This window comes from Felis catus, chromosome D2, assembly GCF_018350175.1.
Source record: "Felis catus isolate Fca126 chromosome D2, F.catus_Fca126_mat1.0, whole genome shotgun sequence".
NCBI lineage: Eukaryota > Metazoa > Chordata > Mammalia > Carnivora > Felidae > Felis > Felis catus.
In genome coordinates this window covers 56,426,420-56,449,404 of record NC_058378.1, presented here as the reverse complement: position 1 = coordinate 56,449,404, position 22,985 = coordinate 56,426,420, and the positions used below count along the sequence as shown (strand labels likewise).

General features: G+C 52.4%; 1 protein-coding gene across 2 annotated transcripts in view; it reads left to right on the top strand.

Annotated features, from left to right (window-relative positions):
* The window catches only part of RRP12 (ribosomal RNA processing 12 homolog), a 30,244-nt gene extending 11,011 nt beyond the window's left edge, over positions 1–19,233 (top strand). For both annotated transcript variants that reach the window (XM_003994259.5, XM_023240800.2), the window contains 22 exons: positions 1,343–1,457; positions 3,402–3,544; positions 3,781–3,902; positions 5,022–5,086; positions 5,176–5,338; positions 5,785–5,939; positions 6,203–6,270; positions 6,830–6,923; positions 7,509–7,667; positions 7,801–7,881; positions 8,099–8,204; positions 8,396–8,503; positions 9,006–9,163; positions 10,852–10,943; positions 11,132–11,293; positions 11,415–11,590; positions 11,823–11,957; positions 14,635–14,684; positions 16,146–16,218; positions 17,906–17,973; positions 18,279–18,361; positions 18,720–19,233. In XM_003994259.5, coding sequence (XP_003994308.1) covers positions 1,343–1,457; positions 3,402–3,544; positions 3,781–3,902; positions 5,022–5,086; positions 5,176–5,338; positions 5,785–5,939; positions 6,203–6,270; positions 6,830–6,923; positions 7,509–7,667; positions 7,801–7,881; positions 8,099–8,204; positions 8,396–8,503; positions 9,006–9,163; positions 10,852–10,943; positions 11,132–11,293; positions 11,415–11,590; positions 11,823–11,957; positions 14,635–14,684; positions 16,146–16,218; positions 17,906–17,973; positions 18,279–18,361; positions 18,720–18,822 — 2,479 coding nt within the window. In that variant the 3' untranslated portion in view covers positions 18,823–19,233. The remainder of the gene's footprint in view (positions 1–1,342; positions 1,458–3,401; positions 3,545–3,780; positions 3,903–5,021; positions 5,087–5,175; positions 5,339–5,784; positions 5,940–6,202; positions 6,271–6,829; positions 6,924–7,508; positions 7,668–7,800; positions 7,882–8,098; positions 8,205–8,395; positions 8,504–9,005; positions 9,164–10,851; positions 10,944–11,131; positions 11,294–11,414; positions 11,591–11,822; positions 11,958–14,634; positions 14,685–16,145; positions 16,219–17,905; positions 17,974–18,278; positions 18,362–18,719) is intronic.
* The last annotated feature ends 3,752 nt before the right edge of the window (positions 19,234–22,985 follow it).

Here is a 22,985-nt window from a genome sequence, read left to right as displayed (position 1 = left end):
TGCTGTGGATTCGAGCCCTGGCCACGTTCTAGGGACCGTGATGTGGTGCTCATGAGTGTGGACTCTGGGCCAGTCATCCAGGGCAATGTGTAGACACCTCAGGATCCTCCGTGTCTAGATACCTCAGGATCCTCATCAAAGCTTACAAATGGAGGTGATGATTAAATGAGGGAGTGTGTGGAAAGTTCTCGGAACTGTATCTGGCACATAGTTAAGCGCTCAGTTAATAAAAACTACTGGTAGTCCCTGTGGTACTGGGAGATCTGTACTGACCCTCAGTTTACAGGTGGGCCAGCTGAGGTCACCCAACTAGGCAGTGGCAGCCTGACACAGAGCCCACTCTTACTCACACGCCCTGCTGCCCTCCACACCTGCGAGAGGAGCCATTCAGAGACATGGCCACTGACTGTCCTCACCCTCCCTGTGGGCAGTGAGGAGCCTCGGAGCACCACGTGGTCCTGGGAAAGCGGCTAGAGTCCTGGGTGTCTCCTCTGAGTCTGTCTGCTCAGATCTAGGCTGTGATGCTTTGGGTCGTGCTACCTGTGAGGAAATAGGCCTGTTGCCTGTGGATGCATCTGTGATGAGGTTCCAGGAAAACCCAGAAATAGAACCACCCCAACCTCTAGCTCACCCATCATCCCCCCCCCCCCCAAAAGGCCATTCTTTCCTAAAATCTCCAGGACCCTACACTGGGAGATAGAGCCAGCCTGGTGCAGCTCTCCCCAGTGTGCCCAGACCATCTGTTCCTCCCCTGGCATCCCACCTTGGGTCAGACTGGGAAAGCATGAAACGGTGACGGAGCATGGGCTTTGGAGGCCCAGTATGGCCACTGGCAGAGTAACCCTGGAAGCTTATTTCATCTCTCTGAGCCTCAGTTTCCCCACATGAAGATGGAAGAACTAATGTACCTCACAGTTTCTTTTTTTTTTTTTAATTTTTTTAATGTTTGTTTCTGAGACAGAGACAGAGCATGAGTGGGGGAGGGGCAGAGAGAGAGGGGGACACAGAATCCGAAGCAGCTCCAGGCTCTGAGTGGTCAGCACAGAGCCCGATGCGGGTCTCGAACTCACAGACTGCGAGATCATGACCTGAGCCGAAGCCGGATGCTCAACCGACTGAGCCACCCAGGCGCCCCTCAGAGTTTCTTTAAGCAATAGGATTACATGAATGAAACTCAGCACGGGGACTGCTTCATAGATGCTAGTTTTCCCCCTTGGCCTTTCCTGGAGCTCCACCCTTACTAGCCAGCCGGTGGTCTGTAGCCCCTGGTGTCAGCCATTGACTTCTTGGTTGGGGCCCAAGTGAGCACAGACTTGGCCCTGACTGCCTGCTCCCTTGGCAGGGCAGTGGAGGAAGGCCTGACGTACAAATTCCACGCAGCATGGAGCTCTGTCTTGCAGCTGCTGTGTGTCTTCTTCCAGGCGTGTGGGAGGCAGGCCCATCCTGTGATGAAGAAGGTGAGCTGGGGAGCCGCTGGGGCCAGGACATGAGGTGGTGACTGGGCTGTCGGACTGTGGGCTCCCAGAGAAGTCCTGTGTCTAGCACCTCTGCACTTTACCCCACTTTACACTCCCGATGGCGCCCACAGCAGGTGCCTAGTACTGTGTCTTCAGGAAGGTGACCGAGTCAACATGGGGGAAACAGAGGGGTAGGACCTCCCCCAGCCTCCTGTCAGGAGCTGCTCACTAGTGCTGGTTTGAGTGGATGGCTTTGAGGAGGGAACCAGTATGACTCTCTCACCTCTACCCACTATCTTTTTGTTTTTAATTCTCTAAATTTTCTATTACAAGGATTATAGTGTTTTAAGCAGCCTTAGGTCCCAGAGAGGTTATTACAGCTCAGAGTAAACCACTTAAGGATAAGGGATTCCCCCAGGGATCCTCTCCAGCTCCAGGAGAGGGTAGGGGCCTCAGGTCAGGCCCCAGGCTCCTTAGCAGCAGCTCCCGGCCTCACGGGGCCTGCACCGACTCCCACCATTGCTGGTTGGAAGAAAGGAGCCACCCTGGGATGGCAGGGGCTTCCTCAAGAAGCCTGGCTCCTGATAGATCAGGTTGGCAAACATGACTTCCTACAAGTGAGGCCCTGGGAGGCTCTGGGGGGCCAGAGGGCACAGCTCTGTCTTGAAGGGCAACCACCCCTCAGCGTCTGCTAATTTGCTAATTGTCACATGTAGGTCTGCCTTTTTGCCTTTGCCAGAGTTTCCATTTTTCTTTCTTTTTTATTCTTTAAAAATTTTTTTTAATGTTTATTTTATTTATTTTTAATTTCTTTTAATGTTTATTTTAGACAGAGAGAGAGACAGAGTACGAGCAGGGTAGAGGCAAGAGAGAGAGGGAGACACAGAGTCTGAAGCAGGTTCCAGTCTCCGAGCTGTCTGCACAGAGCCTGACGCAGGGCTTGAACTCATGAACCATGAGATCGTGACCTGAGCTAAAGTCGGACGCTTAACCGACTGAGCCACCCAGGCACCCCTATTTTATTTTATTTTTTGAGAGAAAGAAAGAGAGAGAGAGAGAGAGACAGAGCATGAGTGGGGTAGAGCAGAGAGAGAAGGAGACACAGAATCTGAAGTAGGCTCCAGGCTCTGAGCTGACAGCAGAGCCTCACGTGGAGCTCGAACCCACGGACCATGACATCATGACCTGAGCTGAAGTCAGACACTTAACCAACTGAGCCACCCAGGCGCCCCCCACCCCCACTTAAAAAAAATTTTTTTTAATGTTTACCATTTTTCAAGATAAACTGGAAATCTACATTTGTACATGAAATCTGATTTTTATATGTTACTAACAAATACAGAAATTTTTTTTTTTTGAAAGAGCATGGGCAAGCAGGGGAATGGCAGAGAGAGAGAGAATCCCAAGCGGGCCCCAAACTGTCAGTGTAGAGCCTGATGCAGAGCTCAAACTCATGAACTGTGAGATCCTGACCTGAGCTGAAACCAAGAGTCAGACACTTAACCAACTGAGCCACCCAGGCACCCCAGAATTTTTTTTTTTTTTTTTTTTTTTAATTTTAGAGAGAGAGCCAGTGAGGGAGAGGAGCAGGGGGCGAGAGACAGAGAGTCTTAAGCACCTCTGTGCTCAGTTCAGAGCACAACATGGGGCTCGATACCACGAACCTGGGATCATGACCTGAGCCGAAATTAAGAGCCGGATGCTTAACTAACGGAGCCACCCAGGCGCCCCAAGAATACAGAATATTTTAAAATCTTGGGGTTTGGGGAGAGGTGACTTCTCAACAGGTTAAATTTGGTTGTTGGTTTGTGATCTCTGACCTAGAGCTTAACCTGGGCCCATGCTCCCGACCTCATCCTCTTAGAGACTTTGGCCCAGACTGAACTATGGGTGCCTGTTCTGTGAGCATGCCTTGATGTATATTCTCTCGTCTTTTGGCTCCAGTGCCTCCAGTCCCTGTGTGACCTGCGCCTCTCCCCCCACTTCCCTCACACGGCAGCTCTGGATCAGGCAGTGGGGGCTGCAGTGGCCAGCATGGGACCCGAGGTGGTTTTAGAGGCTGTGCCTTTGGAAATTGATGGCTCTGAGTAAGTGTGATCCTGTCTGGCTTTCTACGGGGCCCTGGGGTATTCAGCCAGCTCATTCTTCTCCAGCAGGGTGTTCACTCTCGGGGGTGAAGTCTGTGTGTATCACTTGGGGGTCAGCCAGAGAGGCCACGGCAGGGCTTGGGCTGCTCCTTGGCTCAGCAGGTGACGTGCTGCTGGGCATGCTGCCTTCTAGGATGTCACCTCCTCCTCACTGGCTCTTTTCTATGTCCTCCCAGAGAGAATCTAGATTTCCCGAGGAGCTGGCTGCTGCCTGTCATCCGGGACCACGTCCAGGAAACACGACTTGGTTTCTTCACCACCTATTTCCTGCCCCTGGCTACCACCCTGAAGAGCAAAGGTATGGGTCCCACCTGAGTCCTAGAGCCTTGACTGGAAGGAGCCAGGAAGGGCTCCTTGTCCAGCACCCCCAGCCCTGGGACACTGGGCAGCATCCCTCTGCCAAGCAAGTGGCCAGCCAGTGCTTGAGGGCCTGCCTAAGGAGGCTGTCCCTCACTTTGCTTTGAGGCCTGGCCAGGTATGTTCCCTGTGGCAGGCTCACAATGGCTCCTTCTCTTGCTAAGGAAATAATTAGAGAAGTGCACGCCGATTTATATATATGCAGGGCTGTTCCTAGTAGAAATCTGACACAACGTATGTGTCCCTCAGCAGGGTTCTGGTGAATTTAGTCCCACTATGGGCCATGGCGCGGTCTTTGTGAGGAAAGGGAAACCTTGTGTGGGAACGGGCATGTTTAGTAGATGGTGAGTTGAAAGATTAGATTCAGATCTCAGCTTAGCCACGCTATGGCTGGGTGACTTTGGGCAAGTTGATTTAATTCTTCTGGGTTTGCTCCTCATGAGTAAAATCAGGGCGATAATTGCCACGTGCAGATTAAATAAAAAAGTCACATACATACCTATTCACAGCCTACCGCTTAGAAACCTTGTCAAGGTAAACTGGGTTTCAGAACATATATATATATAACACAGTCCTGTTTATTATGCTTTTAAAAGCGTGTATGTGTTTGGGGCGCCTGGGTGGCGCAGTCGGTTAAGCGTCCGACTTCAGCCAGGTCACGATCTCACGGTCCGTGAGTTCGAGCCCCGCGTCGGGCTCTGGGCTGATGGCTCAGAGTCTGGAGCCTGTTTCTGATTCTGTGTCTCCCTCTCTCTCTGCCTCTCCCCCGTTCATGCTCTGTCTCTCTCTGTCCCAAAAATAAATAAACGTTGAAAAAAAAAAAAAAAGCGTGTATGTGTTTAAAGAAATATAAAAAAGTCAGAAGAAGTGATGACTATCCCTGGGGGAGTAAGATTATCAGGAGACATCCATTTCCTATTTTATGGTATTTCAATTTGTGGGGAGGGAGGAATCACCCAGATTCGTGTTTTCATTATTGGACTTTTGCTTTTGATAAAAATGAGGCCTGCTGGCGCAAAGGGTGCCCAAGGTCTCACTGTGTCCTTGTGTCACACTGCAGCAATGGACCTGGCCCAGGCAGGCAGGACGGTGGAGTCCAAGATCTATGATACGCTCCAGTGGCAGGTGAGGGGTCAGCCAGGGGGATGAGGGTTGGATGGTGCAGGGGCCTGAGTTGCTGGGCATCACTGTCCTTTACCATCCCCCCTCCCCAGATCTGGACCCTCTTGCCTGGGTTCTGCACAAGGCCTACGGACGTGGCCGCCTCCTTCAAAGGGCTGGCGCGGACATTGGGCACGGCCATCAGTGAGCGTCCAGACCTGAGGGTCACTGTGTGCCAGGCCCTGCGCACCCTCATCACCAAGGGCTGTGAGGGGGGTATGTATGGGCTCTGGGGTTTGGGGCTAGTAGGGGAATGGTTGCAATGGCCCGGGTCCCCTGGTCTCCTCTACCTCACTGCCTGAGCCATAGTGAATCCTCTGCAAGGACATGGGGCTTCTGCTGGGGACCCAAAGAGTTAGTAACACGCTGAAAGCTGTCCCTTTTCCCTCTACTGCCACTGTGCTGACATCTGCTGGGTGTTGTCCATTTGGTGTTAAGGGCTTTAGTGGGTCGCTGGCTCTTGGCTGATGCACAGGACAGAGGAGCCATGGAGGAACATAGAGCATGGTGGCACCTTTTGTCCTGGAGAAGCCCCAAATCCGTAGGGTCCAGGTCCTGTCATGGGTCCTCCAAAAGGATGCCTCTGGGCTGTAGCCTCAGCAGCCCCTTTGGGGCAGGCTTGACTCCTGCCACTTGCATGCAAACTTTGGTCCTCCTGTCAGAGGCTGACCGTGCGGAGGTGAGCCGTTTTGCCAAGAACTTTCTGCCAATCCTCTTCAACCTGTATGGGCAGCCTGTGGCAGCCGGGGACACCCCAGCCCCTCGCCGGGCCGTGTTGGAAACCGTGAAAACGTACCTCACCATTACAGACCCTCAGGTGAGCTGGTGGAGGAGAGGGAGGAGCTGTCGGGTGAGTGAGGGCTGGGATGGGGGTGGTGGAAGGGCCTCACCCACAGGGCTTGTTTGGGCCTCTGCCACCTGCGAGACAGGCCACCAGATACCAGCGGTGGCTGGGTCAAGGCTTCTGAGTGGAGGGGGCCAGGGTTGGGGAAGAGAAGAGAATGCAGTTCTGTGACCTGCTCCTGCTCTTTATTTCTCTCTTCACCCCCTCCCTCCTCTTCATCCCCTTGGGGGTGCCAGTTGGTGAACAGCTTCCTGGAAAAAGCCAGTGAGAAGGTGCTGGACTCTGCTAGCTCTGACTTCACCAGGTAAAATGCCCCACTTGAGTTGAGGCAGCCCAGGGAGCCAGAGGGTATGTCTAGCAGAAGCCCTGTAGATTCTCTCTGGAATTATTTAGGAGAGTCTTGAGTTATTGAATGTCCCAGCTCTACCGTGAGACCTATCTGGCTCTTCCTGGAGGGGCAGTATAGCCTCCTAGGGAAGGATAAGGACCCTGGTGACACATTGCCCAGGTTCAAATCCCAGCTCCACTGCTTAGAAGCTAAGTGACCTTGGACAGGTTACTTACCTACTCCGTGCCCTCTGTGTCCTCATCTGTGAATTGACCATGATAATAGTACCTCCAACAGGGTTGCCGTGAGGACTGAAGACTTTAAGACACATAAAGCACCTGGAACAGCATCTGGTACCTTACGGGTGCTGATTCGGTGCGAGCTGTGGTGATTGCTCACGGGCTCCTTCAGGACCCCTTTTCGTCCTCACTCTGACTTCTCCCACCTCCTCTGCTCCCAGTAGGTGTCAGACACTGATAGTCTGTGCCCTTCTCCAGCCCTTCTAAACCCATCCTTCGTCTCTTGCCCTGAGCAGATTGTCTGTCTTGGACCTGGTTGTGGCCTTGGCTCCTCACGCGGAGGAAGCTGCCATCAGCAAGCTGTACTCTACCATCCGGCCCTACCTAGAGGTGAGACGTGCAGGCTGGAGTTGCACATGACCACACTTGGGGGAAGTGGGGGCTCTTTGGAAAGGCAGGACCTGTCTTCTCGTCTGGACCATACAGGCAGATACAGAAGTCCAGGGCAGGGCCACCTCAGCTCAGGAGAGGTGTCCTAGGGGGAATAACAGCTCCTTTGCAATAGCAAGGAGTTAGGGCAAGAAGGGGAGAAGAGAGCGCTGCAGCTGGAAAGGCGAGCGGGCACACAGGCCTTGGTACATTCTGGGCATTGCAAGTTCTCCCTGCTGGATGAGCATTACTTGAGGCCAGTGAGTGGAACGGATTGGAAGGCTGGGGTGGCTTCTGTCCTTGCAGCGTCCTCTGCCTGACCCATAGCCTCTCACCGTCCATGCTCAGCCGGCCCTCTCCTCAGACCTCTTGAGCTCCAGAGGTGGGCTCAGGTTCTGAATTTCCCCAGTGCTGGTCACGGTTAATGGTGGCTGCTCTGTGACTGTAGTTGCACAGTGGCGTGTATATGTGTGTGTGTGGATGGGGTGGGTCGGGACCCCCAACCTCCCTTGCTCACCCATCCCTGACCACCATACACCCTCCCAGAGCAAGGCCCATGGGATACAGAAGAAGGCCTACCGAGTGCTGGAGGAGGTGTGTGCGAGCCCCCAGGGCCCTGGGGCCCGCTTCGTGGAGAGCCACCTGGACGATCTGAAGAAGACCCTGCTGGACTCGCTGCGGAGCACTACCTCGCCTGCCAAGAGGGTGAGGCCTCCAGGGCAGCCGCGCTCTGCCCACAGGACGATGGGTGACACCAGGAGAGGACCACCTTAGAGGGGCCTTTGGGGGCACAGGTGGGATTGAGGGGTCCTGACTTTTGTTCCCCCCTGCCCCACAGCCCCGTTTAAAGTGCCTCATACATATCGTGAAGAAACTCTCAGCTGAGCATGAGGAGTTCATCGCTGCCCTTGTCCCGGAGGTGAGGGGTGCAGGAGGGGTGTGTGTGTTTTGAGGAGTTCCTTGGAGTTGGCTTCTGAAGACCTGTCAGGATCAGGGGAGAACAGTATTGGGGTTGGGGTGGCCTCAGTTCTCCGCCTGTGAGCTTGGGTGCCCCCCTGCCCCTTTCTGCTTCAGGCCACCAACCAAGCCCATGGTGGCCGGCTCCAGAGCGCATGCTCAAGGGGTTGTCTGGGCAGGTGATCCTGTGTACCAAGGAGGTGTCGGTGGGTGCTCGGAAGAATGCTTTTGCCCTGCTGGTGGAGATGGGCCATGCTTTCCTCCGGTTTGGCCCAAACAAAGAAGGTACGGCGTGGATGACCCAGGGCCGGGATGGGTGCTTGGCCCACGGGCCTCTGGGAGGCACCCCTCCAAACCACTGGCTGCGGACCTGGGCAGGCCGCACCTCTCTGGCCAGAATCCCTTCCCTGAGGGGCCCAGCGTGCAGCATGCAGAGTGCTCTGCCCGGATGTGATTATCCTTATCTCGCCTTCCAGAGGCCCTGCAACGCTACCTCGTCCTGGTGTACCCTGGCCTCGTGGGCGCTGTGACCATGGTCAGTTGCAGCATCCTGGCCCTGACCCACCTCCTGTTTGAGTTTAAAGGTGAATGCTGCTTCCTTGAAGGCCTGGGGAACCCTTGGGGTAGGAGGATGCCCAGAAGGTCAGGACAGGGTCACTACCAGAATGGGAGAGCTACCACCTTCCTTCCTCGGGGGAGGGAAGAAGAACCAAAAGCAAGCCTGGCTGCCTCTTGTCTCCTCCACTGCCCGTGTCATCTTCCCTGCCCACCTGCATGCCACTGTCAGGGTGGATCGGAGGAGCTCGAGTCTCATGCCCAGGTGTCAGTCCTGGTTCCGCCTCTTACCAACCGTGCCAGACCTTGAGCAAGTTTATGAACCTTTTAGAACTTCCGTTTCTTATCTCTAAAGTGGGGGAGAAAAACTGCCATCTCACAGGATGGCTATACTCTAGGGAGAGTGACTAGGATCGTGCTGGGCACACAGAAGTCCCACAGATGTTAGCTCCTCTGCATGTGACCGGCCGGGGGTGTTGCGTCTGGATGGGGTTTTGGGTGTCTCTGACGGTGGCCCTTTGGTGACCCCAGGTCTCATGGGAACCAACACAGTAGAGCAGCTGCTGGAGAATGTGTGCCTGCTCCTGGCTTCCCGTACCCGTGATGTGGTCAAATCGGCGCTGGGCTTCATCAAGGTGGCGGTAGTTGTCATGGATGTGGCACACCTGGCCAAGCATGTGCAGCTGGTGGTAAGTGGCCCCCTGGCCCCGGCGGGTGGCAACATGGCCTCTGGCCTGCCAGCATGGACCCATGAGCACTGAGGCCAGCAGGTTCCAAACATTTGTCTAGCTGTACGCTGTCTTGTCTCACAGAAGGTCATGCAGGAGCTCTGGAAAGGACCGGTAGGGTAATGCCCACCCGGTGGGGGTGAGGAAGGTGCGTGGTGCCCAGGCTGTCTCTTGTGACCCCTCTTCCCCTCCACAGAAGCAAGGGCTCTGCGGGGCAAGGGTCCGTGGGCAGGGCCACCCTTTGTTTTACAGATGGAGAAACAGGCCAGAGATTTCCCCAGGTCACAGTGTTGGTGAGAGCGGTCCTGGGACCAGAACCCAAAGCTCAGGACTGACCCTCGGGGCTCTCCCCCAGCAGGGCCACATCTTGCTTGCTTTTTCCCCTCTTGCATTTTGACCTTCTGGGCTTGAGGAAGCTCCTCTGGACACCCCTGCTGGGCTGCAGAAGGGCCTGAAGAGCCCTCAGCTGGGCACAGGGTGTGTCGCCTGCTGGGTCTGTCCTCCAGACTGTCTGCCCGCCACCTCCACTGTATCGGTTTTTCACTTCCAGCTGGGTTGGGTCACATCAGACCTCTGGGTCCCTCTTGCCTTTTGTCTTCGTATCTGGGCTTGGGTCAAGGTACCTTGCCTGTGCCCTCCCCAGCCTGCAGCCCAGCTGGGGACCAAAGATCCAAAGATGAGAAGCGCTAGAGGAGTAGTCTGTCCTAGGGTTCCAAGAATTGATAAGACCTTCCCTTCCCCTTCCCCTTCCCCTTCCCCTTCCCCTTTCCTTCCCCTTCCCTTCCCCTTTCCTTCCCTTCCCCTTTCCTTTCCTTCCCCTTTCCTTCCCTTCCCCTTTCCTTTCCTTTCCTTTCCTTTCCTTTCCTTTCCTTTCCTTTCCTTTCCTTTATTTTGGGAGAGAGGGAGAGAGAGAGAATCCCAACCAGGTTCTATGCTGTCAGGGCAGAGGCCAAAGAAGGGCTTGATCCCACGAACCACAAGACTATGACCTGAGCTGAAATCAAGAGTTAGAGGCTTGACCTTAGACCGAGCCTCCCAGACACCTTTATAAAGGCCTTTTAAAGGATCGATGGGGCCCTGCGCCTCCAGCCCCATCTAGAGACACTGCAGATAGTGAGATCTGCCACCCACACATGGGCCCCAGCCAGGCCCGATGAAGGTGTGAGAATAGTCCGGCCTGAGACCAATGCAGGGCTCAAGAGAAACCTGGTGGTGTTAGGACAAAGTATGGGCCATGGAATTAGATAGACCTGGACCTGGACCTGGGTCGACTGCTGCCTCTGGCCATGTAGCAGCCACTTAACTCTCTGTGCCTCAGTTTCTTCATCTGTAAGAAATGATGATAGTGTCTGCCTCATGGGGTTCTAAGGGTTAAGTGAGGTAATGCAGGTTAGGTGCCCGCCACTTTCAGAAGTCTCTAAAGCTATAACCTTGGTAGGATGGTCGTGGATTGTCGTGAAGGAGGGTTTAGGGGAAAGGTGGAGAGCTGCCCAGGTTGTGGAAACACGATTGGACCAAGGGGTGGGCTGGGCTGCTCTGACCCTCACCCCTTAGCTGGGCCTGTGGGTCCTGTGTACCTGGTCTGTACCGTAGTGAGAGGGCAGACAGGGTGGAGGGCGCCCCCAAAACCTCGGTGCTCTGCCCGCCAGATGGAAGCCATTGGGAAGCTCTCGGACGACATGCGGCGGCACTTCCGCATGAAGCTTCGGAACCTCTTCACCAAGTTCATCCGCAAGTTTGGGTCTGTGCTCTGGATTGAGGGGGAGCAGGGGAGGAGTTGAGGGGCTTCCCATCCCAGCAGAGAGCCTGCAGAGAAGGGGCTGGGCTGGGGGACTGAGTCCCTTTCCCGTGGCTGGAAGGGCTGTGGCTGAACCCTCCTCTGGGTAGCACTCTCTGGCCAGTGCGCCTCACCAGCCCCTCATCCCTCAGGTTTGAGCTGGTAAAGGGGCTGCTGCCCGAGGAGTACCACAAAGTCCTGGTAAACATTCGGAAAGCCGAGGCCCGAGCCAAGAGGCACCGTGCTCTGAACCAGGCTGCTGTGGAAGAGGAGGAGGAGGAAGGAGAGGAACCTGCCCAGGGCAAAGGTGACAGGTGAGGCCTGTGGTGGAGTCCTGGGGACCTGGTCTCCCTCGACCCGCAGCCTGCCCGGATCATGCCCAGCCACCCCTGCCTCTCTTGGGGACACCCTGACTTGGGACTTCTCTGCACTTAGCATCGAGGAGATTTTGGCCGACTCGGAGGATGAGGATGCCGAGGAGGAGGAGGAAAGGGGCCAGGCCAAGGAGCGCCGGAAGCTGGCCCGACAGAGAAGCCAGGCGTGGCTGAAGGAGGGTGGCGGGGATGAGCCCCTCAACTTCCTGGACCCTAAGGTGGCCCAGCGAGTCCTAGGTAGGCAAAAAGTGGCTGGCACATGAGTCGAGAAAATACGCTTGCCTTGCCAAGGTCAGGGGTTAGGGTGATTTCCACAGAGCCCACTGGGCACCTCTCACTGCCATGTGTGCACATCAGTGCGCTGCAGACACCCATCCGGGGCACAGACCTGGGCTTGTTGGTTTGGATGGGGCTGTGGGTGGGTTAGACTGGCCTTCCGCCTCCTCACTGCTCGACTCTGCCACACCAGCTACCCAGCCTGGGCCCGGCCGGGGCAAGAAGAAGGACCACGGCTTCAAGGTGAGTGCCGATGGCCGCCTGATCATCCGGGAGGAGGAGGACGATGCTGCCACAACCAAGATGGAGGAAGAGGAAGGCACTAAAGGTGGGACCACCATCCATTCTAGGGGCACAGCTGCTTCTGGAGTGGGCAGTGTTGCACTCACTCGGTCGTTCATTCACTCATTTGTTTATTTGCTCATTCATTCCGTGACCACTGGTTGGGGAAGTGTAGATAAATACAGATAATGAGGGGCTTGTATCTAAGACAACTTCCTCAAACATTTTGAATTTCTCAAACTTTTTTGACCACGTTGAGAAAGCTTTACGTTACAATCTAGCCACCTATACAATACATACATAATTCAAACAGAACTTTCAAAACACTGTACTTCCTCTTGACTGTGTGTGATGCACTTTTTTGGCCACTATTCTGTATCTTTCCTTCTCCCTCTTCTCCTTTTCTTTTTTTTTTTTTTTTTTTTTTAATATAAACTTCGCTGAGACCATGAAGCTCATTTAGAGGTAGAGCCAGACTTAAGAGGTTTAGGGGTGGCAGCCCCCTTCCTGACTGTATGATCTCCTGTTGTCCAGGGGCCACTGTGGTGTGAAGTCTCCGAGTCCTGTTTAATTTTTCCTGCTTCCTCTCCCCCATGTCATCCGTTAGATCAAAAAGCTTTAGTCTTTAAAATTGATCTGCCTTCCTCTTTTTTTTTTTTTTTTTTGGTTCCTACTGCCATGATCCTTGGGCCCTTGACTCCAACCTCCTAACCAATATTCTCACTGCATCCCCTGCACCCAGCTTACCGGCTGTGTGACTGTGGATAATTATTAACCTCTCTGTGCCTTAATTTCCTCACACCAAAATGGGCTTAATACCAATACCTACTTCAGATGGTTGTAGATGAAATGGGTAGCCAGAGCAGCCAAGTACGTGCTTGGTGTAACGGTGACTACACTGTTTCCTGATCTGGTCACACCACTGTCCCCTCTCGCCACTTTGTACTTTCCAGGCTCTTGCTCCCTTCTTGGCCCGTATGTCCTTGGTGCTGAGAACACCTCTCCCCCTCTTTCTGCCTCTCCACTTTTTTTTTCTTCCTTAACGTTTATTTATTTTTGAAAGAGCACAAGTTGGGGAGGGGCAGAGAGAGAGGGAGACACAGAATCCGAAAGACTCCAGGCTCTGAGCTGTCAGCACAGAGCCCAACGTGGGGCTTGAAATTCATGAACTGTGAGATTACAATCTGAGCCGAAGTCGGATACTTAACCGACTAAGCCACCCCATCTGCCTCTCTACTCTTAAGGATCCAGCCCAAGGGTTTTTATGTGGCCTTTCCTTGGCCCCCAGCTTTCCGGCCCTGTCCCCCAACGCTCCCAGCAAGCTTGGCCACTGCCCAGGCTGCGGCTCTTAGTCCCATGTTGTCTCGTGGCATTATTTGCTAGTTGATTGAGTTTGCTTGAGTTTGTCTTCCTTCCAACTGGTTTGTTTCGTACTTTTAAAAATACGTATACCGATAGCTTTTTAAAGAAATTGTGGTGGGGGCACCTAGGTGGCTCAGTTGGTTAAGTGTCCGACTTCAGCTCAGGTCATGATCTCACAGCTCGTGAGTTAGAGCCCTGCGTCGGGCTCTGTCCTGACAGCTCAGAGCCTGGAGCCTGTTTCCCATTCAGTGTCTCCCTCTCTCTCTGCTCCTCCCCTGCTCACACGCTGTCTCTCTCTCAAAAATAAAGAAAGATTAAAAACAATAAAAAAATAAAAAAAATAAATTGTGGTGTAAAGTACACATAATGTAAAACTTACCACATTAACCATCTTAAAGCATTGCAGTGGACTAGTGGTAAGTACGTTTACATTGTTGTACAGCCAACCTCCGGAACTCTTTTCGCCTATTAAACTGAAAGTCTCTACCCGTTAAACGACAACTATTGCCCCCACCCCACACCCTGACAACCATCATTCCAGAATCTGTCTGTAATAATTTGAATTTGAATATGCATCTAGGTACCTCATGTAAGTGAAATGATTCAGTATTTGTCTGTGACTAGCGTGTTTTACTCAGCATAATATCTGCAAGGTTCACCCATGTTGTAGCGTGTCTCAGAATTCCCTTTGTCTATGCAAGCACTTTGCCCATTTTTTTATTGAGATGTTTCTTTTGTGTTGTTGAGTTTGTGGGTGGTCTTTACATAGTCTGCTAGTCTGTGTAATCCTTTATCTGTGTGGTTTGAAAAACCATTCTCTCATGCATTCTGTAGAGTGCATTTTCAGTCCGTTGATGTGTCCCCTGATACACAGAAGTTTTGAAATTTTGAGATAGTCTTTTTGATCTATTTTTATTTTGGTTGCCTGTGCATTTTCTTGATTTGTACTTCTTTGGCTCATCCCCACACAGAGCTCAGCATGTATAGCGAAAAAACAAAAAGGATTCTCAAGTAGGAGAATGAGGCTGTCCTCTCGGCAGAGCAGAATGTATATGGGGCTGGGGCGCGCGTGACTCCCCAGGAAAACCAGGGCTTTCTTAGGGTCTTAAAAAAAGCTGTATTTGTCTCAGGAGTAGGAATACGACTTCCTTGAGGGGCTGTTGTCCCTGGGGCCTGGGATGGGAAAGATAAAGTTGCAGTCAGTGTTCAGGGGTCTTGTCTCCCACAGAAAGATGCAAGTTTTCTGGAGTTGTCAGGTCCGTCAGCCTGCTGAGCCAGGGGGAGGCAAGGTGAAATTTGCGTGGGCTTTGGGAAGTCAGGGGTGCTCCCTGTCTGCTCACAGGACTTTCTTTTGGTTCCAGGGGAGGATGAAGAGATGGCTGACCTGATGGAAGACACGGGTGTCAGGAGTGTGAGTACTTCCTCTGATGGGGGTGCTGGGCCCTCAGGGCAAAGCCTTGGGCTGACAGCTCTCAGCCATCTCTCCCCCGCCCACCTCCCACCCACCCCCACCTGCCCTGCTTCCTGAATGCACAGGAGTGCCTTGAAGCTGTGCATAACAGATGGTCCAGAGGATGTGGTGTGCATGTACAGGGCACAGTGTAATGGCCGACTGCTCTGTGGGGCGTGGGAGGGGGCCCCAGGCACCTGATGCTTCCGTGTTGGTGGAGTTGTCCAGCTGAAGGAAGAGAGACAGAGCCCTGTGTGTCTCTACCAAGGACATGTGCTGGGCAGGCTGCAAAGGCAACAGCTGGCCTATGTGTTCCAAGGGCAGGTTCCTGCAGGGAGCCATTGAGGAGTGCCAAGGGGCCCATGCGTCATCTCACCTAATCCTCACAAGAGACGGGACTCTATCCCCATTTCCAGAGGAGGCTTATCCTGCCCAAGTTCACAGGGGTTGTTAGATGCAGATGGGATTTAAACCATGGCCTTCCAGCCTCCTGAGCCCAAGAATTTAACCTTGGTATCTCCCAGGGTGGAGTGCAGCTTCTCACCTGCCCCACCTGAACCAGCAGGGTGATGTGGGCCCAACCCCTCACCGTCCTTCCCAAGCCCAGTGAACAGCACTTCTGAGGGCGTCTAGGAGCAACGTCTTCCCTCCGCGTCCTCTCGGGGCCTGGCCAGCCCATCCAGCCTTCCTGGGTGTCCCCATTGGGGGATAGCTGCATAGGCTGGGATACAAAATTAGCAGTGCAGATGCAGGTACTGGGGTCCCATTTCGGTGTCAGCCTAACCTCTCAAACTCAGCTCCTCACCTGTGAATCTTGTGGAATTACTGGGTTGGCTTGATGAGATTGGACACGGCAAGTGCACAAGTATAGTTCCTGATGATCTTTCCCCCAGTTACTGCTTTCGTGAATGTCCTATTCACGACGCCCTATCCCTGGCCAAATGCCCATCTTCCCGCCAGGGCCAAAGAGGTACCCGGTTATCAGAGCATTGCACCCACGTAGAATTCCTGGGTGAAAATCAGACATAAAAGATCAGATAGGTATGGGGTCAGAGGGTAGCCGGGGGTCTGAGAGGCCTCTGATGCAGGAAGCCTCCTCTGAGTAGGAGCGTTGCACCAGCTAAGCTGAGGTCGGGGTTCCCAGACAGGTACTTGTTGCCCTGGGACAGGAGTTCTGTGTGAAGCAGGCAGATGAGATTGTGGTCACAGCCTGGGCTGGAACTTACTTCTGCACTGCCTAGTTGTGTGATCTTGGATAGTTCTTTACCCTCTCTGAGCCTTGGTGTTCCCATCTGAAAGTGGGGGATTGAGTGCTTGGCAGAGGACCTTTCCTGCTAGCATAGTTTGCGGTTGCTTTTACTATGAACATTAATGAGGATGATCGTGTACCCTTGTTAATGAGTTTTGTGCACCACGTTATAGAAGAAACATCAGAAGCTCAAGCATCAGAAAGAAGCTGACGATGAGGAGCTGGAGATGCCCCCTCAGTACCAAGGTGAGACTTCCACTCTTCCCTCTTGGGACACTGTGTTCCCTGTCCCCTGCATTAGACAGGGCAGTGGCAGGCAGAACCACAGGTTTGCATGGTATGGCCCGATTGTAGTCAAGTCAGCACCAACAAAGATTGGCTGATCTGTCTCCCAAGACTGGTCTGGGGGCTGAGAATGTTTGGGATGAAGAAGAGTCTGGGGGATCTGTGCATGGAACCCCCAGCCCTTCTAAAGAGCCCCTGAGCCCCATCTCTGTCCCACCCACTTAGGCCTTCCATGAGGCTTGCAGCCCACCCCTTGTTTTCCTGGGAGGTGTCTGTCTGTCTTGTCCAGCCCTGAGTCAGGCTGGATTTGGGAGACCACTTCAGCCTGTGTTGAGGATGGCAGCTGGGAGGGTCAGTGGTGGGCCTGCCCAGGGGATTCCCCTATACATTTGTCTCTGGTCCCCTAAGCTGTTCCTTTTCCTGCAGCAGCTGCTAAAGACACCAGTGTGGCTGCCAAATGCCAGGGGAGGCCTCTGTTACTCACCTCTGCCTCCTTCCCCTGAGGGCAGCCCCAGTAGCAGAACCCCTGCTATATATCTGGAGGTACAGGGGCTCCTGTAGAAAGTCCCCAATTCCAGGGGCTCCTGGGCGGCTCAGTCGGTTAAACATCCGACTCTTGATTTCAGCTCAGGTCGTGATCCCAGGGTCGTGGGATCGAGCCCTGAATCAGGCTCCGTGCTGAGTGTGGAGCCTGCTTGAGATTCTCTCTCTCCCTCTGCCCCTCTCCCCTGCTCACACATCGTATGCACGCGTGCTCTCAAAAATTAAAAAAAAAAGAAGCACGGTTTCCATTTCCAGCAGCAGGTATGTTCTCAGAGCCTTAAGGCATCCTAACCCAGCTGGAGAGCTTCACGGCTTCCCACTCTGTGGCCCCACAGGCCAGGGCCTAGTTTACCTACTCTGCTCTGAGGTTCAAGACTGCTGGCTCTTAGCTCTGTGGCCAGCTTGGCCCAGTCCTGCTGCCTCTCTGAGGTTCTAGTTTCTCATCTGTAAAAAAAAAAAAAGTGGGATTCATCTGGCTCATCTAAAAAGAGTCCTCCTGAGTCATCCATGAGTGTGTTGAAATCCGGACCGGAAATAACAAGTGACCTTGGAAGCACCTGGATTTCTGTAACCACAGTTTTCGTGTCTGTACAATGGGACAGGAACTGCCTTTCTTTCCCAGTGTTGTTGTGAAGCCTGAATGAGATCAAGCCCGAAGTACCTCATTTTATAGACAAACTTAAAAGATCCAGAAATTAAGAGACTTGCTGAGGTTAGAGCTGGTAGTGGTAAATCAGGGAGTCGAACCTGGGTCTGTCTGACTTCAAAGCCTGTGTTCTTTTCTCCTAGGACAAACGGAACACATTTAGCTTTGGAGACTGGGGTGGTTCATGTTAGTGGAGAAGGTGTATGTCCTCAGAGGTCATTGGTAGGTCTGTGTGGCTTCAAGTCAGCCTGAGGAGCCCACTGGTCTTAACTGTTAAGCCACTAGACAGTCCCTTCTTGAGGAAGGTCTTTGTCCTTGGTTGGTAGGGGACAGAGCCGTTGCTAGCCTTGATTTCTCTGCTCCCTGGAGGCTCTGTAAAGACAAGGTACCCACTGCCTTCTCCCAGGAGGAAGCTGCCCTGGCTTTGCCTGATTCATGGTCTCTATGTTCCCCCTCTAGCTGGAGGCTCTGGTATCCATCGCCCTGTGGCCAAGAAGGCTATACCTGGGGCCGAATACAAGGCCAAGGTAAGAGCCATGGGTAGGGACAGAGCCTCTGGGAAAGGATGAGGGTAGCTGTGCCCATCACCCTTCTGGAGAGCCACCTTTGTGGAGCCAGACTCCGGCCACACCGAGGGACACACTGAGGTCTTGTTAGCATTTAAAGTCCATGCCTTTGTTGGTTGGCATTCCTGAACTACAGGAGCCCTTTGGTGCCACCAGGGCACAGAGTGAAGGGGAGGACATGGGGTCTGTTAAGTCAGGGGCAGGGAGGAAGGGGAACCCTGTACTCCTAGTTGACTCTCTCTCTCTCTCTCTCTCTGGCTGAGCAGAAAGCAAAGGGTGACGTGAAGAAGAAAGGTCGGCTCGACCCCTACGCCTACATCCCCCTCAACAGAACTAAGCTCAACCGAAGGTACAGTATTGTGCGGGGTCTGGCTGGGGCAGTGGGGGTGGGGAGCTCAGTGCTCCAAAGAGGGGAGGGCGTTATTCTCAGTAAACTCTCAACTTAATTGCTCCAGTGTCTTCCAGTTTTTTTTAATTTTTGCTTTCTAATGTGCACCTTCATGTAGTTGGTGCCCACATGCGTTATTGACTTGAACTGCTTTTGTAAGCAGGAAAGCACCTGTGCCCAGAGCACGTGCTGCCCACTGCCAGGCAGCACCCTTTCTCCCCAGTTCCCGCTAATGCTGGGGGAGCCATTGGTCAGCATTATGGGAAGAGAGACCACCTGTCTTCAGGGAGATGTGACCCTCTGTTCCTTGTTCCTGCAGGAAGAAGGTGAAGCTGCAGGGCCAGTTCAAAGGCCTGGTGAAAGCTGCCCAGCGAGGGTCCCAGGTGGGACACAAACTCCGCAGAAAGGATCGTCGGCCCTAAAGCCTCGAGGCCCCCAGAGCTGCCCTGGGACCCAGCGTAAGGTCTCTCTGCAGCTTCCAAGCTGCTTTGACATCAGCTCCAGATACTGAAGGTTCTGGCAGAGCCTGGACTCGGAATGACTTGCTGGACAGGGCTTGGCTTCCAGAGAGGCACCTAGGATTTTGGAAGCTCCAAACAGGAGCCACCCTTTAGAGATGTCCCTAAGGCCTGGAGATGGGAATGTGGCCTCGCTGCTTGTGAATCGGCCAATGAGGCAGCTGTGCTTTCTGCCCAGAGCAGCCATGCGCACCAGAGCAGACGGTTTCCTGTTTCTTCTAGCCGCTTATAGCCACATGGCACTTAGCCTGGCTGTGGTCTGGGTGTGGAAGATTTGCTGTGATCGGATGTAGAATAAACATGGACCGCCATGCATTTTCCCTAGAAACACTGTGTTTTATCACCTGCCCCTCCATGGACAAGAACTGTGTCCAGTTACTGGCAGCAGTGGCTTGACCTCTTCTTTTCCAGTCCCAGCATCCAGTCTAAGGCATAGCAGGTAGCCCTAGGTCAGGCCTTAGAACTTGCCCACCTATGTCAGGAGGTTTCCCTGACTTCACTTAGTGTCTCAGTCAGAAAGTGACATTTGGAGGGGCAGGAGGGGCAGTGAATGCTCTGGGGCTGGTCTGTAGAGACAGAATAGAAAGGAAGCAGAGGCTGCCCCAGGTTGCCCCTAGGCACAGGTTTCCTCGGCAGCTTTGTTCATTGATTCACTGAAGTTCGTTGGTTCACTGAGCCCCTCTGAGTGCCGAGTGCAGCCTGATCACCCACCTCCCTGATCATGACGTCCTGTTTTTCCCAGACAAATAGACAAGTTGTGGAAAGAGCAGCATGATTCTCACCATCCAGCTTTGTTGGTCTGGAGCATTGCTCCTGAGGTCACTTTATTGGCCATGGTACCCCTGTGTGTGTTTTCCCAACAGGCATCAAGAAGCAAGGAACCCCAGGGCTAGTCCCCCATCCCCAGTAGGAAGAATTGTCCCTGGCATTTGATCCATAGTTTTTCTCATCTCAAATTCTCCCCATTTGACATGAGACACCCCACCCCCTCCACCACACATGCTCAATAGTTTCCATTCTAGTTTCATGCCCTTGGCTCTGATAATGCTCCCAGGAGGCCCTGTGCACAGTTCCGTTCATCCTCCAAGGGAGCTCTAGTCTTGACTTGATCCATTGACCCCCAAATTAGAGCATTTCCTCCCACTGAATCTGGAACGAAGAAGTGGAGAGGAACCACACTTCACCCAGAGGTGGCGCTCTTTGCATGCCTTGTTCACAAAGTCTGGGCTTGGAGATCCAGGAAGGTGGTCTAACCGTGATCCCCATGGTTACTCTTATGGACAAATCAGGCCTATCCTAGCCCTTTCCTATTTCCTTTCTCAGGAAATTAGCCACATGCAGTAGGACACTCCATGAAGTAGGAGGAGCCAGTTGTGCTTACTATTGTAAGCTTTCCAAGGACTTTTGTTTTCTTCCAAAGGTAGAGCTAGGGCAGGTGACCCAGAAAGATTGGTCTTGGTGATGTGCTGAATTCCATACTCTTGGAAGTAGACTTCGGATGCACGTTACCTCGAAGCAGAGGCAAGAATTGATCTGTCCCAGAGACCTAAGGTGCTGGAAACATTTGTTGTGAAAGTCAGTGCTGCTTTTGTCCCCACAGTGGGGGTAATGAAGGAGAATTGGGAGTATTTATTAATGCAAGGCTCATTCAATTTCAGGACCACTAGAAAATCTGAGGGTCTCCACCAAGGTCCGGATGCACTACTTTAATTTTATTACGCTTTGGCAGGTCAGAATCAGACTTATTCCAGCTTTCTTTTCTGGGGTCCACCTTCGATTCCTTCTCAGAAATGGGAGACAGAGCATGCCCTGCCTGGCCGCACTGAAACAGCCACCCTGGTGTTGGCTGAGGACGTGGGCAGTGTTGGGGATCTACAAAGGCGGTCCATTCATGGCCCCCATCCTGACGCCTCTGCACACAGGTGGGTCCGATCAAACCAACCTCACCCCTTCCTGGGAAGTCCAGCTTCCTGGGATCGAGGCAGCTGGCCTGATGGTGGCTGTCATCTTACCTCCACTGTCTCATTTGCAAGCCCACCTCAGTCCACATGCTTCATCCTGTTTTCCGGCGTCGTTTGCAACACGTGAGAAAATTACCTTCGATGTCCAAGTAGTCTGTTTTCTCTCTTCATTGTTGCTTACGTTCCATCACAGGGTAACTTAGGAAATTAGAATGTATTCTCTGCTTCACTATAAAAGTACTAAAGAATCACAGAGCATTTTGGAAAAAAAAAAACAAAAATAAAAGCAAGAGCTAGACTCCTTCCACCAAATTCTCACTGTTAATCTTTGTACATCTGACTCTGAAACGACACAGATTTGAATTGCATGGGTCCACTTACACATGGGTTGTTTTTGATAACTACAGCACAGTACTATAAATGTATTTTCTCTTCCTCATGATGTTATGAATGGTATTTCGTCCAGCCTTATTGTAAGAATACAGTATATATATACCAAATATGTGTTATCGGTAAGGCTTCTGGTCAACAGTAGGCTATTAGTAGTTGAGTTTTGAGGGAGTCAAAAGTTATATGTGGATTTTGGACTGAAGGGAGGTCAGTGCCCCAATCCCCACATTGTTCAAGGGTCAGCTATATCAACTGTATATTTCATTCCTGTTTTTTTATGTGCAAGGCTTTTTAAAATACAAAAACAGTGTTTTTCTTTTTTTTTTTTTTAAGTGTTTATTTTTGAGACAGAGACAGAGCATGAACGGGGGAGGGTCAGAGAGAGAGGGAGGCACAGAATCCGAAGCAGGCTCCAGGCTCTGAGCTGTCAGCACAGAGTCCCACGCGAGGCTCTAACCCACGGACCATAAGATCATGCATGACCTAAGCCGAAGTCGGACACAACTGACTGAGCCACTCAGGTGCCCCCAAAAAACAGAGTTTTTAAATACAAGTATACATTCTAAATTTGCACTTGACTATCACAAACTTTTTACCCTACCAATATAAACACTTCATAAACATTTTCAAATGCCCGGTTTAAACATCCACCAGTGAACGTAGGTCAGTTTACTTACAAAGAATCTGTGAGTCCATAAGTATGTTGTTCTTTGACGTACACAGGGACTTAATGCCATCACTAGATGCTGGATCATGTGCAGAGCAATATTTAGAAAGTGACATGATGACTGTTCTTTGTTCTATTTTTGCTATACATTAGTGTAAATAGACAGATGACTGTACTCCAGAAAATAACCCTGATTTGGGGCACCATAAGCTGGCTTGCCATTTCCTGAAATCATGCTTACTATAGCTTCTGCCGTCAGAAACATTTATCAAGCTGTTAGGCTGGCCACGTCATCCGGGGCCAGGGCTACAGTGGCAGAAGGTGTTCTCCCATTCCAAGTCCCATTGATCTGTCATGGAAGTGCCTAGAACAGGATTTTGAGGTCAATAATTGGTAAATATTGATTGAGAATGCTGGGGGGTGGGGTGGGTATGGTGGCAAGCTCAGGCTGCATACTCCTTCCTGGGCTGAGGTCTGGATATCAGCTGTGCAAGTCTAAAATCAGAGTTCGTTGTGTTCAGAGAGGAAGAAAGTGACTCACAACAGGCCTAGGCGAAATTGTGATTTATTAACGTGTAATGAGAAATGTAACTGCTAAGGGGCTTGAGACTGGCGCGTGGTGACTGCTCAGCACACAGTCCCCTGCACAGGAAGTCAGAATCAGAGGCTTTAGTGAGCATGGGACAGGGCACAGGGAATCATGGGAGTGGTAATTGGCAACGTCTCTGACGTAGGACAGTGTTCTGTTCTGTCTGTAAGATAGACCTGCCCGTCGGGTCCCCCTCTATTCAGGTTAGTGCCAGATCCTCTGTCGTGTCCTCTAGACTCTTCAGAGCCACTTGCCTGCTGTTCAGAAGCTTTTCTGAGATTTCCTTCAGCTCCGGGTTCCTTCACATGCAGGCATGCCTGGATTGAATTTCCAAACCCAACTCTTCTGGCTGTCACCAGGGAGACATCCTGTTCTCTCTGGGGCCTTGTGTAGATAACTAATCCTGTCTGTCGTGTGTAGACTTGAAGGGTTTAACTTCTAGAGGGCAGCTTGATTTCCA